Source organism: Bombina bombina, chromosome 1 (assembly GCF_027579735.1).
Source record: "Bombina bombina isolate aBomBom1 chromosome 1, aBomBom1.pri, whole genome shotgun sequence".
Taxonomy (NCBI): Eukaryota; Metazoa; Chordata; class Amphibia; order Anura; family Bombinatoridae; genus Bombina; species Bombina bombina.
In genome coordinates, this window is record NC_069499.1 from 363,629,209 (window position 1) to 363,647,498 (window position 18,290).

Here is an 18,290-nt window from a genome sequence, read left to right on the forward strand (position 1 = left end):
AAATTCTACAGATCCTACTTTTGTACCTGTTAAAGGAAATCCTTGTTGTCATTTCTCCAGCTTCTAAACCTAAGAAGCATTTCCTGCTGCTTTACACTTCAAGGAACAGTCTTTGGCAGCAACTCTTGCAAGTCTGTGTTAACTCTGCAGTCTGATTTTCCAGCCAGCTCCATTACTGAGTGTTTACCTCTACCAGGAAATAAGAACATCTTCCCTGCTGTGATCCATTTTGACTCAGTGCCAACTTCGCTCTCTGCAGTTCTAAACTCACTCGCAAGTATCATTAATTTTATATACAATTGTCTCTAGCTGTATATATTCTTATCCAAAGTTCTGCTGACATACAAACTGTTAAAGTGCTCACAACTGGTTAAATCTGGCTCTCTCCTTCTCTCTGCATCACACACTCTGCCTGCTGTAACCTGATACCTCTTGATATATGGACACTGCAGACTGCAAATCAGTTTCTCATTTCTAAGCTTAACTATAAAGAGACTTTGCTATAAAATTCTGCTTTTCTCAGACAATACCAATAAGCTGCTTGTTTGCTGCCTCCTATCTTTAAAGAACACAACTCTTTACAACTGTGTAAAATATACAAAGGCTTCATTTCATCTGTTTTATTCACTTTATTTTGATTTTGTAAAGTGTTATAAAAAGAACTTGTACTAAGTAAACCAGCTATCTCCCTTGGTAATAACCTTTTGTATAAGCCTGTTTTACTTAAGGTTCTCTGGGAATAGCCACATTATACAAGCTTATAACAGCCAATCAGATTTTTCCTACCTTAATTCCGTTTGGCTGATAGAATCCTATCAACCAATCGGAATTCGAGGGACGCCATCTTGGATGACGTCACTTAAAGGAACCTTCATTCGTCGGGAGTCGTCAGAAGAAGAGGATGGATCCACGTCAGCTGCTTCAAGATGGTCCCGCTCCGCGCCAGATGAATGAAGATAGAAGACGCCGCCTGGATGAACATGTCTACCGGTCCGGATGTCCTCTTCTTGCCGGATAGGATGAAGACTTCGGACCCTCTTCTGGACCTCTTCTTGCCGGATAGGATGAAGACTTCGGACCCTCTTCTGGACGGATCGGTGATACCCGGCGTGGTGAAGATAAGGTAGGGAGATCTTCAGGGGCTTAGTGTTAGGTTTTTTAAGGGGTGTTTGGGTTAGATTAGGGGTATGTGGGTGGTGGTTTGTAATGTTGGGGGGGTATAATATGTTTTTTTAAAATGCAAAAGAGCTGTTTTCTTTGGGGCATGCCCTGCAAAAGGCCCTTTTAAGGGCTGGTAAGGTAATAGAGCTGTTAACTTTTTATTTTAGAATAGGGTAGGGCATTTTTTTATTTTGGGGGGCTTTGTTATTTTTTTAGGGGGCTTAGAGTAGGTGTAATTAGTTTAAAATTCTTGTAATTTTTTTTTTTTGTAATTTAGTGTTTGTTTTTTTGTAATTTAGTTTAGTTGATTTAATTGTAGATAATTGTAGATAGTTTAGTTAATTAATTTATTGATAGTGTAGTGTTAGGTTTAATTGTAACTTAGGTTAGGATTTATTTTACAGGTAATTTTGTACTTATTTTAACTAGGTAGCTATTAAATAGTTATTAACTATTTAATAGCTATTGTACCTATTTAAAATAAATACAAAGTTGCCTGTAAAATAAATATAAATGCTAAATTAGCTACAATATAATTATTTGTTATATTGTAGCTATATTAGGGTTTATTTTACAGGTAAGTATTTAGTTTAAAATAGGATTCATTTATTGAATAAGATTTATTTTATTTCGTTAGATTTAAATTAAATTTAACTTAGGGGGGTGTTAGTGTTAGGGTTAGACTTAGCTTTAGGGGTTAATACATTTATTAGAGTAGCGGCGAGGTCCGGTCGGCAGATTAGGGGTTTAGAAATGGGATAATGGAAGTAAATTTGAATGAAAAGGTGATGTGCAGGCGCACACTTTCAAATGGCTGAGCTTTCTCTCTCAGGCTCCACTGGAAGGGTTTGTTTATGATGCTGCGTCTAAAGTACATAGCTTTTCTATAGCCAATACTACATTGGGGGGTTTGACAGGCTTAAAGGGACAGTCAAGTCCAAAAAAAATCTTTCATGATTTAAATAGGGAATGTAATTTTAAACAACTTTCCTATATACTTTTATCACAAATGTTGCTTTGTTCTTTTTGTATTCTTAGTTGAAAGCAAATTCTAGTAGGTTCATATGCTAATTTCTTAGACCTTGAAGACTGCCTCTAATCTGAATGCATTTTCACCACTAGAGGGCATTAGTTCATGTGTTTTATATCGATAACATTAAGCTCATGTAAGTGAAGTTATCCTGGAGTGAGCACTGATTGGCTAAAATGCAAGTCTGTCAAAAGAACTGAAATAAGGGGGTAGTTTGCAAAGGCACAGATACAAGGTAATCACAGAGGTAAAAGTATATTTATATAATTGTGTTGGTTATGCAAAACTGGGGAATGGGTAATAAAAGGATTCGCTTTCTTTTTAAACAATAAAAATTCTGGTGTTGACTGTCCCTTTAAGCCCCTTTTTTTTAAGTAAAAGTAAAAGGGCTATTTTTAATACATTTTATACAATTCAACAGGTAAAATTGATCATTGGCAACACATTAAAGAGGAGAAAATATTACAGTACAGTGTTACTTTAATTTTACAACCAGCACCTGCTACTATACATATATATTTATGTGTTAGTATGTGTATATACACATACTAACACATAAATATATATGTATATATAAGAATATACATATATATTTACTGGGAACACACAGTTCTCATTGACTGCAATGTAAAGGCACTTTTCAGTGCCGATTGTTTCTAACACCCCACTCCCACCGATTTTAGCACCAAAATACTGCCTAGTGCAGCAAATGTATTAAAAATCAAGATGCTGCCATCTTTATTTTTTTATAAACTATACTAGACAGTATTTTGGGGGCATTTGGGGCAGATTTATAAAAATTAACCAGAGATCTGATTCTATTCAAGTAATCACTATGTGAAACTGAATGTCTTATGCATTAGTTTTAAAGCAATTTTTATTTTAATTAGAGAATATTAAAAAGCAAACAAATTACAATTGTGCATTCTGTTCAGATTGTTGCAGGTAACATTTTAAAATACATTAGTTTTCTTTAATTTTTTAACCTTCTTGACATAAATAATAACAAAGACGACAATTCCCAAAACTGCAGCAATTAAAAGTGCAAATTCCACATATAGAGCTATCTTTGCATTTGATGGTGATATTTCCAAACCAAGAAAGTAAACCACTCCATCTTCATTATCTTCTGGGAATTTAGAAGTAAGATGTATATGGCTGGTTGTAGACATGGTTGTACCTAGTGGAAGAAAATAGCATTTATAAATAATACCTATGAAATGTATTGCAAAATAGATCATTAAATTTATGCAAATATTTAGATTTATTCACTATCACCTAGATTACGAGTTTTGCAATGCGGCTTTTAAGGCTGAAAAATGGCAATTTCAGCGTAATGGCCAGGAACGCATATTATGAGTTGTGTCGGTATAGCTGTAACGCAAGTATTTTAGCTTGTAACGCAACTCCAATCCCGTACTCAAATAAATGAAGTTTCTGCATGGGATTTCCATAGCGCCGGTATTACAGGTTGTGCGGTGGGGCTAAAAAGCTTGCGCCACACCGTATACCGACACGATCCATACCGCCATCTGAGAGCATTAGTTATGGATTTTGTGTAAGAAAAATGTTTCACAAAACTCATAACTAAACTGTTACAAAGTACACGAACACCCATAAACTACCTATTAACCCCTAAACCGCCACGCTCCCACATCGCAAGCACTATATTAAACCTATTAACCCCTAATCTGCCGCCCATTCACAGTGCGAGTATTAAATTAACCTATTAACCCCTAATCTACCGCCCACCCACATCTCTAACACTATTTAAATATATTAAGTCCTATTCCACCGCTCCCCGACATCGCCACCACTAAATAAAGTTATTAACCCCTAAACCTCCGGCCTCCCACATCTCCGCCACTAAATAAACCTAATAACCCCTAAACCGCTGGCCCCTCACATCGCAAAACACTAAATTAAACTATTAACCCATAAAACTAACACCCCCTAACTTTAAATTAAAATTACAATATAACTATATTTAAATAAATACTTACCTGTGAAATAAATATAAACCTAACATTATACTATAAATTAACCTAACCTTACTATTCTAATAAAATAAAAAAAATACCAATTAAAATAACATAATTTATGTAAGAACTTACCTGATAAATTCATTTCTTTCATATTAGCAAGAGTCCATGAGCTAGTGACGTATGGGATATACATTCCTACCAGGAGGGGCAAAGTTTCCCAAACCTCAAATGCCTATAAATACACCCCTCACCACAACCACAAATCAGTTTAACGAATAGCCAAGAAGTGGGGTGATAAGACAAAAGTGCGAAAGCATAAAAAATAAGGAATTGGAATAATTGTGCTTTATACAAAAAAATCATAACCACCACAAAAAAGGGTGGGCCTCATGGACTCTTGCTAATATGAAAGAAATGAATTTATCAGGTAAGTTCTTACATAAATTATGTTTTCTTTCATGTAATTAGCAAGAGTCCATGAGCTAGTGACGTATGGGATAATGACTACCCAAGATGTGGATCTTCCACGCAAGAGTCACTAGAGAGGGAGGGATAAAATAAAGACAGCCAATTCCGCTGAAAATAATCCACACCCAAAACAAAGTTTAAATCTTATAATGAAAAAAACTGAAATTATAAGCAGAAGAATCAAACTGAAACAGCTGCCTGAAGTATTTTTCTACCAAAAACTGCTTCAGAAGAAGAAAACATAACAAAATGGTAGAATTTAGTAAAAATATGCAAAGAAGATCAAGTTGCTGCTTTGCAAATCTGATCAACCGAAGCTTCATTCCTAAACGCCCAGGAAGTAGAAACTGACCTAGTAGAATGAGCTGTAATCCTTTGAGGCAGAGTTTTTCCCGACTAGACATAAGCATGATGAATTAAAGATTTCAACCAAGATGCCAAAGAAATGGCAGAGGCCTTCTGACCTTTCCTAGAACTGGAAAAGATAACAAAAAGACTAGAAGTCTTTCGGAAATTCTTAGTAGCTTCAACATAATATTTCAAAGCTCTAACTACATCCAAAGAATGCAATGATCTCTCCTTAGAATTCTTAGGATTAGGACATAATGAAGGAACTACAATTTCTCTACTAATGTTGTTAGAATTCACAACCTTAGGTAAAAATTTAAAAGAAGTTCGCAACACCGCCTTATCCTGATGAAAAATCAGAAAAGGAGACTCACAAGAAAGAGCAGATAATTCAGAAACTCTTCTAGCAGAAGAGATGGCCAAAAGAAACAAAACTTTCCAAGAAAGTAATTTAATGTCCAGAGAATGCATAGGTTCAAACGGAGGAGCTTGAAGAGCCCCCAGAACCAAATTCAAACTCCAAGGAGGAGAGATTGACTTAATAACAAGTTTTATACGAACCAAAGCTTGTACAAAACAATAAAAATGAGGAAAACTAGCAATCTTTTCTGTGAAAAAGAACAGAAAGAGCAAAGATTTGTCCTTTTAAGGAACTTGCAGACAAAACTTATCCAAACCATCCTGAAGAAACTGTAAAATTCTAGGAATTCTAAAAGAATGCCAAGAAAAAAGATGAGAAAAACACCAAAAAATGCAAGTCTTCCAGACTCGATAATATATCATCCTAGATACAGATTTACGAGCCTGCAACATAGTATTAATTACGGAGTCAGAGAAACCTCTATGACTGAGAATCAAGCGTTCAATCTCCATACCTTCAATTTAAGGATTTGAGATTCTGATGGAAAAAAAGGACCTTGTGATAGAAGGTCTGGACTTAACAGAAGAGTCCACGGATGGCAAGGAGCCATCCGGACAAGATCCGCATACCAAAACCTGTGAGGCCATGCTGGAGCCACCAGCAGAATAAACGAACGCTCCTTTAGAATTTTGGAAATCACTCTTGAAAGAAGAACTAGAGGCGGAAAGATATAGCAGGATGATATTTCCAAGGAAGTGACAATGCATCCACCGCTTCCGCCTGAGGATCCCTGGATCTGGACAGATACCTGGGAAGCTTCTTGTTTAGATGAGAAGCCATCAGATCTATTTATGGAAGTCCCCATATTTGAACAATCTGAAGAAATACCTCTGGGTGAAGAGACCATTCGCCCGGATGTAGCATTTGGCGACTGAGATAATCCGCTTCCCAATTGTCTATACCTGGGATATGAACCGCAGAAATTAGACAGGAGCTGGATTTCGCCCATACAAGTATTCGAGATACTTCCTTTATAGCCAGAGGACTGTGAGTCCCTCTTGATGATTGACATATGCCACATTTGTGACATTGTCCGTCTGTACACAAATGAACGACTCTCTCTTTAGAAGAGGCCACGACTGAAGAGCTCTGAAAATTGCACGGAGTTCCAAAATGTTGATTGGAAATCTCACCTCCTGAGATTCCCAAACCCCTTGTGCTGTTAGAAGCCCCCATACAGCTCCCCAACCTGTCAGACTTGCATCTGTTGAGATCACAGTCCAGGTTGGAAGAACAAAAGAAGCCCCCTGAACTAAACGACTGTGGTCTGTACCACGTCAGAGGGTGTCGAACAATCGGTTTTAAAGATATTAAATGAGATATCTTTGTATAATCCTTGCACCACTGGTTCAGCATACAGAGCTGAAGAGGTCGCATGTGAAAATGAGCAAAGGGGAACACGTCCAATGCAGCAGTCATAAGAACCTAGAATTTCCATGCATAAAGCTACCGAAGGGAATGATTGAGACTGAAGGTTTTGATAAGCTGAAACCAAATTCAGACGTCTCTTGTCCGGCAGAGACAGAGTCATGGACACTGAATCTATCTGGAAACCTAAAAAAGGTTACTCTTGTCTGAGGAATCAACAAACTGATTGGTTAATTGATCCTCCAACCATGTTCTTGAAGAAACAACACTCATAAAAAGCTGGAAAGGATCTTTCCATTGAAAATGAGCAAAGGGAATTGAATCCAATGCTGTTAAAACTTCTATGTTTATATAGCAACTGAAGGAAATAATAGAGACTAAAGGTACCGACAGACGGAACCCAATACAAATTGTCCCTTGTCCGATAGAGACAAAGACAGTGACATAAACCATCTGGAAACCTAAAAAAGGTGACCCTTACGTGAGGAATCAAGAACTTTTGAAAAAAAGATCCTCTAACTATGTCCTGAAGAGCAAAGTGAATCATATGAGATTCCGCATCCTCAGGAAATAATCTGAATGAAAACAGAAAAATGAAAAATATGCATTTATTGTATCTAATGAAAACAAATAATGCTATCAGTGACCATAAAAAGGCAGAATAGTTTGAATAAAACTCCAAAACCCAGTTCCTAAAAAAGGAACTGGGAGAAATACCCCAGAAGATTCCAGGTCTGAGCAGTGCTTGAACCCCATGGGTGCCCAGCCATGCTTCAACAGTATCCAAAATATATAGGACAGAAACACACTTAAAGAAAGTGTTAGCCTTACTGGAATAAAATCAAAGAAATTTGGACAAAATAGAACCAAATAAATTTCAAAGAAGTCTTAACCTGCCCCTTACCAGCCAAGCTGGAATACGGCACGTACATCGCAATATTAGGGAGCTGATTTGAACCCCAATTATAAACATGTTACTTGGGAAAGAACTCAGGAATTCGTTCCTTAATAAGAACAACCAAACTAGTATAAGCTTAAAGTTTTAGTCTTAGAACTCAATCTTGAAGCCTATAGTAACAGTTAAGAATTGAATCCAATTATAAAACAAATAATTGATTATCTTAGAACAAAAGAATTATGGATTTTCTCTTTTTTTTTTTTTTTAAAAATCACTAAATTCTTCTAGCTAAAATAGCTAAAGACATAGATTAACCCTCATTTGCGAATATATTCAATAAAATGAAGACACAAATGAAATCATTAGCATGATAGTCCAGTTTAAAGGACCAGTCAAAACAGAGGACTTGCAAAATGCAAAACAACAAGACAAATGCAACAGCACCTAGTCTAGTAAATGTTGTCCCTTTAACAATGCTAAAATAAATCATAATCTGATACTTGATCTTAAAGTAAACAGAAAAAATGAAGCAATTGCAATATCACAGGACCAAGAAAAGTACCTGAAACTAAATAATTTTCCATAAATAAGATACAACTATATAAAGGAAAATAAATATTATTTTGCTATAGAAACAATAGCATAATTAGTAGGAGTAGAGATAGCTCCAATAAATTGGAGAACCCTCCAAATTGAATTTAACTGCTGGCAAAGAATATAGTTTAAAACCTTTGAAGAAGGAATAAAAGAGAATTCTCAGCCTATTCCATTCCCTAGTATGGGGAATTGGAAAGAAAACCTCTGAAATCACAGAAGAATAAAAAGGCAGAAATAGTGTCAGCTAGTCTTAAAGAACTAGTTACCTTAATATCCAAAATAATCAACACCTCTTCAACAAAGAACAAATGTATTTTAATAAAAAATTTATAATAAAGTAGATTTGTTAGTGTCAATATCTGATGAAGAGAATTTCTGAAAGAGAAAAAAACATCATCAGAGAAGGATAAATCAGTATGTTGTTGGTCATTTGAAACTTCAATAATTAAAAAAGAAGTGGAAAAGACCTAAAAATTGTATTAGAAGGCACGAAGTCAGACAAAGCCTTAATCAGAAAAAATATTTCTTATAAATCTTCTAAACATTTCTTGTACTTAAGAATGGAAATGTATAAAGCATAAATACTAATGGAATCTGCATGTAAAAGTATACCATAATAACTTATTACAAACCATAGCTAAAGATAAACATTTATAACATTTAAAATAAATGAACTTAGCTTTGGTAGAACTGAAACTCAGTTAAGCATTTTTCCAGAAGTGGCTTCTGACTCAGGGTCAATCGTAGACATCTTGCAATATGTAATAGAAAAAAACAACATATAAAGCAAAATTGATCAAATTCCTTAAATGACAGTTTCAGGAATGGGAAAAAATGCTAGTGAACAAGCTTCTAGCAACCAGAAGCAATAATTAATGAGACTTAAATAATGTGGAGACATTAGTGACGCCCATATTTTTTAGCGCCAAAAAAGACACCCACATTATTTGGCGCCTAAATGCTTTTGGCGCCAAAAATGACGCCACATCCGGAACGCCGACACTTTTGGCGCAAAAAAACATCAAAAAAATGACGCAACTTCCGGCGACACGTATGACGCCGGAAACAGAAAAAAATTTTGCGCCAAAAAAATCTGCGCCAAGAATGACGCAATAAAATGAAGCATTTTCAGCCCCCGCGAGCCTAATAGCCCACAGGGAAAAAGTCAAATTTTAAGGTAAGAAAAAAATTGATTAATTCATATGCATTATCCCAAATATGAAACTGACTGTCTGAAATAAGGAACGTTGAACATCCTGAGACAAGGCAAATAAATGTTTGAACACATATATTTAGAACTTTATATAAAAGTGCCCAACCATAGCTTAGAGTGTCACAGAAAATAAGACTTACTTACCCCAGGACACTCATCTACAAGTAGTAGAAAGCCAAACCAGTACTGAAACGAGAATCAGTAGAGGTAATGGTATATATAAGAGTATATCGTCGATCTGAAAAGGGAGGTAAGAGATGAATCTCTACGACCGATAACAGAGAACCTATGAAATGGACCCCGTAGAAGGAGATCATTGAATTCAAATAGGCAATACTCTCCTCACATCCCTCTGACATTCACTGCACGCTGAGAGGAAAACCGGGCTCCAACCTGCTGCGGAGCGCATATCAACGTAGAATCTAGCACAAACTTACCTCACCACCTCCATAGGAGGCAAAGTTTGTAAAACTGATTTGTGGGTGTGGTGAGGGGTGTATTTATAGGCATTTGAGGTTTGGGAAACTTTGCCCCTCCTGGTAGGAATGTATATCTCATACGTCACTAGCTCATGGACTCTTGCTAATTACATGAAAGAAATCTAAATTACAAATTTAAAAAAACCTAACACACTACGAGAAAAATTAAAAATTCTAAATTACAACTAAAAAAAAACAAATCCTACAAAAAAGTTTACCAAAAATAATTAACACTAAAATCACGAAAAATAAAAACACTAAGATTACAAAAAACAAAATTATCAAAAATAAAAACAATTACACCTAATCTAATAGCCCTATAAAAATAAAAAAGCCCCCCCAAAAAAAATGTTAGGTTTAGGGGTTAATAGTTTAATTTAATGTTTTGTGATATGGGGGGCCGGCGGTTTAGGGGTTAATAGGTTTATTTAGTGGTGGAGATGTGGGGGGCCGGCGGTTTAGGGGTTAATAGGTTTATTTAGTGGTGGAGATGTGGGGGGCCGGATGTTTAGGGGTTAATAACTTTATTTAGTGGTGGTGATGTCGGGGAGCGGCGGAATAGGGGTTAATAGCTTTATTATAATGGCGGTGATGTCTGAGTGTGGGGGAATAGGGGTTAATATTTTTTATTAGTGGCGCCGATGTCGGGAGCAGCAGATTAGGGGTTAATAACTTTATTTAGGTGTCGGTGATGTCGGAGGCAGCAGATTAGGGGTGTTTAGACTTGGGGTTTATATTAGGGTGTTAGACTTAAACTTAACTTTTTTTCCCCATAGACATCAATAGGGTTGCGTTACAGCGATCTCCATTCCGCACTTCAGGTGTTAGTTTTTTTTCGTACACTCTCTCCCTATTGATGTCTATGGGGGAAAGCGTGCAAGAGCACGTCAAAGCAGCCCTTGGCTTTTGTGCGGTATGGAGCTTAACGCCACCATATCGCACGCACAAGGAGGCTTTTCAGTAACTCGTAATGGCAGCGCTATGGAGGGTGAAGTAACGCAACTTTTGTTGCGTTCGTTTCGCACAAAACTCGTAATCTAGGTGTATATAAACTACAATTTAAAAATAAAATCCAATATTTTGATTTGATGTTTTTATTCCAAAGTTATTATTAGTCTATTAAAATATCCAGTAATTGTTTGAAATAAATGACTTTTCTTATAAATATCAATATTGAGTGATCTTGTGACTTCTACATTTTGACTGTAAATATAATATAATAATAATCTAACTCTGATTTTGCTAATTATTTATAAATGAGATAGTGAAGCTGTACTTTATATCTTCCAAAGGCCAGTTATTTATGGAAGACAAGCTGAATAATCACTGATCTGAAAGGGTACATTGTTCCTACTTTTAATGAAATGTGGAGTTTGGATCTGTTCAGAATATAATTTGCTTAAAAAAGACAAATTCAGTTATTATAGTTCTACAGACTAACAAGACACTTATTGTTAAAGCTGTGACATAAAAAGTATTACAACATTTTATGTTAAGGGAGAAGAATATATATATATATACACATATATATTTTTGTCTTCTTTCTTTAATGTTGTTAAAATTCAAGCATATCAAAAAACAGCATAATATTTATTACAAACTAGATTTAGTTCTATTATTGTTAACAGGTTTAGTTTAACCTTTAGAAAATATTTTTTTAAGATAATTTGTTGACCTGGGTAACTTGCTTGCTCACCACATATATTAGCTTTCATGTCACACCTGGCCTACATAATTTTTGAGTGGTGCATTGACCATCACATTATGATATAATTTGAGCAGTATTTAAGTTCAGCAATACAGCATAAATAATCGGGAGTGCGCACAATTACAAAAATTGGCATTCCTCATTAAGTCTAGGAATGTTTTCTAAATAAATCCGCTGTTTAGCTTTTGAGGACTAAAAAATATTTGCAAATGTTTAACTACAGCAAAGTTGTTGAACACAATTAGTATAAGTCCCCTCAGAAGATACAACGTATAGAAAATGTCGTTTCCTTCATTACAGCTTACCTTCTGGTTCCGGCTCTAGACAAGGATGTGATCCATTACTTGGGTCAGGAAAGCCATTGCACTTAATGAGAGTTCTGTAATATTTTGTAGACTCCTTAGGAGTTCTTGGCAAGCTTGGATCTGTGTAGTTTGTGTAAAACATACCAAACCTTTCAGCATATCCTGCTCCCCATTCAAAATTATCCATCAAACACCATGCTGTATATCCCCGAAGGTCCACGCCATCATAATGTACAGCTAATTTGAAAACAAACAATTTATGTTAATTTAATTATGGATTCCTGTCTAAACTACACTATTGTTTTTATAAATTTTGTCTAAATAGTTTAGTTTACTGTAAATGTGGTTATGTTTAGGACTTGTCAGTGTGAAATGACAGAGTCTAATAAACCTAACAATGATCTAAGCGTAAAGGGACAGTAAAGTCAACATTAAACTTTCATGATTTAGATATGGCATGCAATTTTAAACAACTTTCTAATTTACTCCTATTATCACATTTTCTTCATTCTCTTTGTATCTTTATTTGAAAAAGCAGGAATATAATCTTAGGAGGTGGCCCAATTGTGGTTCAACACCCTGGATAGAGCTATGATAGTGATAATAGGAGTAAACTAGAAGGTTGCTTAAAGGGACAGTATACACTCATTTTCAAATAACTGCTTGTAATAGACACTACTATAAAGAATAAGATGCACAGATACTGATATAAAAATCCAGTAAAAAACTGTTTAAAAACTTACTTAGAAACTCTCAGTTTAGCTATGTTGAAAAGTTAGCTGGAAAGCCCATTGCAAGTGAGAAATAAGACACTCCTCCCTCCCCCTTCTTTTGCATATGAAAAGACCCTTTATACAAACAGGAGCAAGCTGGAGAAGGTAGCTGACAGTGTTCACATAAAACTTTGGGGCTTGGTTAGGAGTCTGCAAATCAGAGCAATGTTATTTAAAAATAAGCAAAAATATAAAAAAATTTGAAAATGAAACTTTATGGGCTATATAAATAGATCATGTACAAAACATATATGCAAAGAAAAAATGAGTGTATAATGTCCCTTTAAAATTGCATGCTCTATCTGAATCATGAAAGACAAATTTGGGTTTCATATCCCTTTAAGGGGGCTGTTGAGACTGAAATTGCAAAAATTAACTGGGGTTTGTTTGTTGCCTTTTTAAACTATAAAATAATTTATAGAAGTGCAGTAAAGAGAAAACAAATACAGGAATACTCAATATAACTTACACATTTGCTAACATTTCTGAGGTATAACATTTTAAGAAAAGGGAAGAGTGCATCCAGTATTTTACATACGTGTACATAAAGTTTTCCTAACTTTTTGTCTCTTATTTAGTGAGTTTCAAGAAGTGGTTGTTAGGTAACAAGTACAATAAAAATGAAATTTATCCTTACCTGATACATTTATTTATTTCTTGACACGGTGAGTCCACAGGATCATCATCAATTACTGTTGGGAATATCACTCCTGGCCAGCAGGAGGAGGCAAAGAGCACCACAGCAAAGCTATTATATATCACTCCCCTACCCACAATCCCCCAGTCATTCGACCAAAGGGAAAGGAGAGAAAGGAAGTAACACAAGGTTCAGAGGTGCCTGAGGTTTATATAAAAAGAAACTGTCTTAATACAGGGCGGGCCGTGGACTCACCGTGTCAAAAAAGAAATAAATTTATCAGGTAAGAATACATTTTGTTTTCTTTTTAATGACACAGTGAGTCCACGGATCATCATCAATTACTGTTGGGAACCAATACCCAACTCAGAGGACACAGATGATAAGGGAGGGACAAGACAGGAACCTAAACAGAAGGCACCACTGCTTTAAGAACCTTTCTCCCAAAAGAAGCCTCAAAAGCAAAAGTATCAAATTTATAGAATTTGGAAAAAGTGTACAAAGATGACCAAGTTGCTGTCTTGAAAATCTGTTCCACAGAAGCTTAATTTTTGAAGGCCCAGGAAGAAGAAACAGCCCTTGTGGAATGAGCTGTGATTTTCTCAGGAGGTTGCTGTCCAGCAGTCTCATATGCCAAGCGAATAACGCTCTTCAGCCAAAGGGAAAGTGAAGTAGCCGTAGCTTTCTGACCCTTACGTTTCCCGGAAAAGCAAACAAACAATGCAGAAGACTGACGAAAGTCCTTAGTCGCCTGCAAATAAATTTTTAGCGCTCGCACAACATCCAAATTATGCAACAAGCGTTCTTTGTAAGAAGGATTAGGACACAAAGAAGGTACAACGATTTCCTGATTAATATTCTTGACCGAAACAACCTTGGGCAGGAAACCCAACTTAGAACGCAGAACCACCTTATCAGAGTGAAATATAAGATAAGGGGAATCATACTGTAAAGCTCAGAAACTTTCCGAGCAGAGGAAATAGCAACAAGAAACAAAACTCTCCAAGATAACATCTTAATAGCTAAAGAATGCATAGGCTCAAATGGAGCCTGTTGTAAAACTTTAAGAACAAGGTTAAGACTCCAAGGAGGAGTAACAGGTTTAAACACAGGCAGAATTCTAACCAAGGCCTGACAAAATGATTGCACGTCTGGCACATCCACCAAGCACTTATGTAACAAAATAGACAATGCCGAAATCTGACCCTTTAGAGTACTTGCTGACAAACCCTTCTCCAGACCATCCTGGAGAAAGGACAAAAACCTAGGAATCTTTACTCTACTCCAAGAGTATCCTTTGGATTCACACCAATACAAGTATTTATGCCAGATCTTATGGTAAATCCTGTGAGTCACAGGCTTACGAGCCTGAATCAAGGTCTTAATGACCGACTCTGAAAATCCACGCTTAGATAAAACTAAGCACTCAATCTCCAAGCAGTCAGCTTCAGAGAAACGAGATTTGAATGAAGGAAGGGACCCTGAAGTAGAAGGTCCTTTCTCAGAGGCAGTCTCCAAGGTGGAAAGGATGACATTTCCACTAGGTCTGCATACCAAATCCTGCAATGCCATGCCGGGGCTATGAGAATTACAGACGCCCTCTCCTGCTTCTGTAATGAAGGAATTGGCTAACTTGAGAGCCTTAATCCTGTCCTGGATCTCATCAAGAGGGGTATCCGTCTGAAGAGATTCAGACAATGCATCAAACCAGTAAGCCGCACCGCTGGTAACAGTGGTGATACACATCACAGGTTGCCATTGTAGACCCTGGTGGACATACATCTTTTTAGTAAAGCTTCCAATTTTGTATCCATTAGATCTTTAAAAGAACATCTATCCTATATGGGAATAGTAGTCATCTTGGCCAAAGTGGAGATCGCTCCTTCTACCCTTAGGAATCATCTGCCACGACTTGATAGAATCCGCTATAGGAAACATCTTCTTAAAAATATGAGATGGAGAAAAGGGAATACCAGGTCTTTCTCTTTCTTGAGCAATAATCTCCGCAGCACGGTCAGGAACCGGAAAAACCTCCACCGCGGAGGGAACATCAAAGTATTTGTTCAATTTACTAGACTTTTTAGGATTGGCTATGATAGTTGTGTCGGAGTCGTCCAAAGTAGCCAAAACCTCCTTAAGTAATAAGCAAAGGTGTTCTAGCTTAAATCTGAAGGATACCACTTCAGCCTCAGAAGACGGAATTACACTGTCTGAGTCTGAGATTTGCCCCTCAGATGCTACCAACATGTCTTCTTCCTCAGGCTTATGGGAAGGGACACTCTGGATAGCCAGAACTTGATCAGAAACCTTACTAACTGTTTCCTTAAATTTCCTTTTACGCCTTCCCTGCAACATGGGGAAAGCTGACAAGGCCTCAGATACCGCAAGGGATACCTGGAAAGCAATGTCTTGTAGAAAAAATCCTACAGGACTGCAAGAGGAAACACAGGGAACTGTATGTGGAGACTGAAAAAGTTGGGACGCTTGAGGAGAAAGCTGCGGCATATCTGCATAAGGAGACACCTGAAAAGCATTTGCCTGGGATAATGGTGGCTCATGGTCAAATATTTTATCTCTATAACTTAAAGTTCTCTCAATGCATGAGGAACAAAAAGGAACCTGAGCATCAAAACATAACTGACCAGCAGCAACTTTGCCTGGGATAATGGTTTGAAAAGCCTCTTGATCCATCTTATGTATTAAATAAGGATAAAGTGTAAAAATTCTTTATTTAAAAATAAAAAATAAATGTGTACTGTGTCTTTAAATAGAAATGTGTGTTAGCGCAACAAACCAAATAGGCTACCTATACACCTCAGTAGCTTTACTGAGGTGCCTACCTGTCCTGCAGCTCATTTTCAAATACAGAGCGGTTTCAGAGCCCTAACTGCCAAAAAAAACGGCTTACAACAGTAACCTCCATGACCAAAAGTTAAAGTATAAAAACGACTATAACACACTGACCCACCATAAATCACCTTACAGTCTCAATGCCCAAACTGCCTAAAAGAAACCCCAAATATGAAGGTTTAATAAAGTCCCATATTAAATAAGACAGCTTTTAGCTGTAACAAGTGCCAGCAATCACCTTGCAAAAGAAAATTAAAATGGCACTTACCTGAAAGTGCTGTCCGGCAGCAGGACAGCTCACCTGGTTTGAGAGGGTGCAGCACCTCACATGGACATGTGAAGAGAGAAAAACTGAGTAAACCTACTCAGGTTTTCTAGTTAGGGCAGCAGATTCTTGAGAAAACGCAGTGAGGATTGTACCTCACAAGTTCTCAAGTGCTCAAAAGCCACCACTGCCCTACTGAAAAGACTGATGTGGACTAGGCTAGACCCCAGAAAAGAACAGAGTAAGCTTACTCTGCTAAAAAAATAATAAAATCTTGATTGAAGAAAACTTCTCATCAGACACCTAAACTTCACCTTCTCCTTGCACTACAGGCAAAGAGAATGAGAATAGGGGAGTGATATTTAACAGCTTTGCTGTGGTGCTCTTTGCTTCCTCCTGCTGGCCAGGAGTGATATTCCCAACAGTAATTAATGATGATCCGTGGACTTACCGTGTCATTAGAAATAAATAAATAAGACATTAAGGGCTATATTATAAGTGCCGAGCTATTGTTAGCGCAGGTCGCGATAACTTGCGTTTGCATTATAAGTTGAAAGTAAACATGTTTATTCAAGTGTAAACTAAATTACTGTGTGTTGGGTTTGTGTAAATGAAGACAGTGTAAAGTGTAAGGGTTAAAAAAATCATGTCCGTCCGACAGTTAGTAAATCGTCCCCATAGACTCATATACATTATCTGCTAAAAGGTATTCATATAAATATTAATACCATTTTTTTATAAGGGCTAAATGGTGTATGGTATAAGACAAGGTGTTTGAATGGAAAAGGTTATATTGTGTGTATATATATATATATATATATATATATATATATATATATATATATATATACACACAGTTGTATGCATAAGTTTAGGCACCCCTGACAAATTTCCATGATTTTCATTTATAAATAATTGGGTGTTTGGATCAGCAATTTCATTTTGATCTATCAAATAACTGAAGGACACAGTACTATTTCAGTAGTGAAATGAGCTTTATTGGATTAACAGAAAATTTGCAATATGCATCAAAACGAAATTAGACAGGTGCATAAATTTGGGCACCCTTGTCATTTTGTTGATTTAAATACCTGTAACTACCTAGCACTGATTAATTGGAACACACAATTGGTTTTGTGAGCCCCTTAAGCCTTGAACTTCATAGACAGGTGCATCCAATCATGAGATAAAGTATTTAAGGTGGCCAATTGCAAGTTGTTGTTCTCTTTGACTCTCCTCTGAAGAATGGCAACATGGGGGCCTCAAAACAACTCTCAAATGACCTGAAAACAAAGATTGTTCAACATTATGGTTTAGGGGAAGGCTACAAAAAGCTATCACAGATATTTATGCTGTCAGTGTCCATTGTGAGGAACATAGTGAGGAAATGGAAGACCACAGGCACAGTTCTTGTTAAGGCCAGAAGTGGCAGGCGAAGTAAAATATCGGAGAGGCAAAGGCAAAGGATGGTGAGAACGGTCAAAAACAGCCCACAGACCACCTCCAAAGACCTACAACATTATCTTGCTGCAGATGGTGTCACTGTGCATCATTTAACAATTCAGCGCACTTTGCACAAGGAGAAGCTGTATGGGAGAGTGATGCAGAAGAAGCCTTTTCCACACACACACAAACAGAGTCGCTTGAGGTATGCAAACACACATTTGGACAAGCCAGCTTAATTTTGGAAGAAGGTGCTGTGGACTGATGAAACAAAGATTGAGTTATTTAGTCATAACAAGGGGCGTTATGCATGGCGGCAAAAGAACACAGCGTTCCAAGAC

General features: G+C 36.8%; 1 protein-coding gene across 1 annotated transcript in view; it reads right to left on the minus strand.

Annotated features, from left to right (window-relative positions):
• Positions 1-3,041: 3,041 nt before the first annotated feature.
• LOC128645331 (lactase/phlorizin hydrolase-like) overlaps positions 3,042-18,290 on the minus strand; it is a 107,615-nt gene continuing 92,366 nt past the window's right edge. Inside the window, exons 9-10 of the mRNA XM_053698253.1 lie at positions 11,982-12,218; positions 3,042-3,371 (exon numbers count right to left, since the gene is read on the minus strand). Coding sequence (XP_053554228.1) covers positions 3,145-3,371; positions 11,982-12,218 — 464 coding nt within the window. The 3' untranslated portion in view covers positions 3,042-3,144. The remainder of the gene's footprint in view (positions 3,372-11,981; positions 12,219-18,290) is intronic.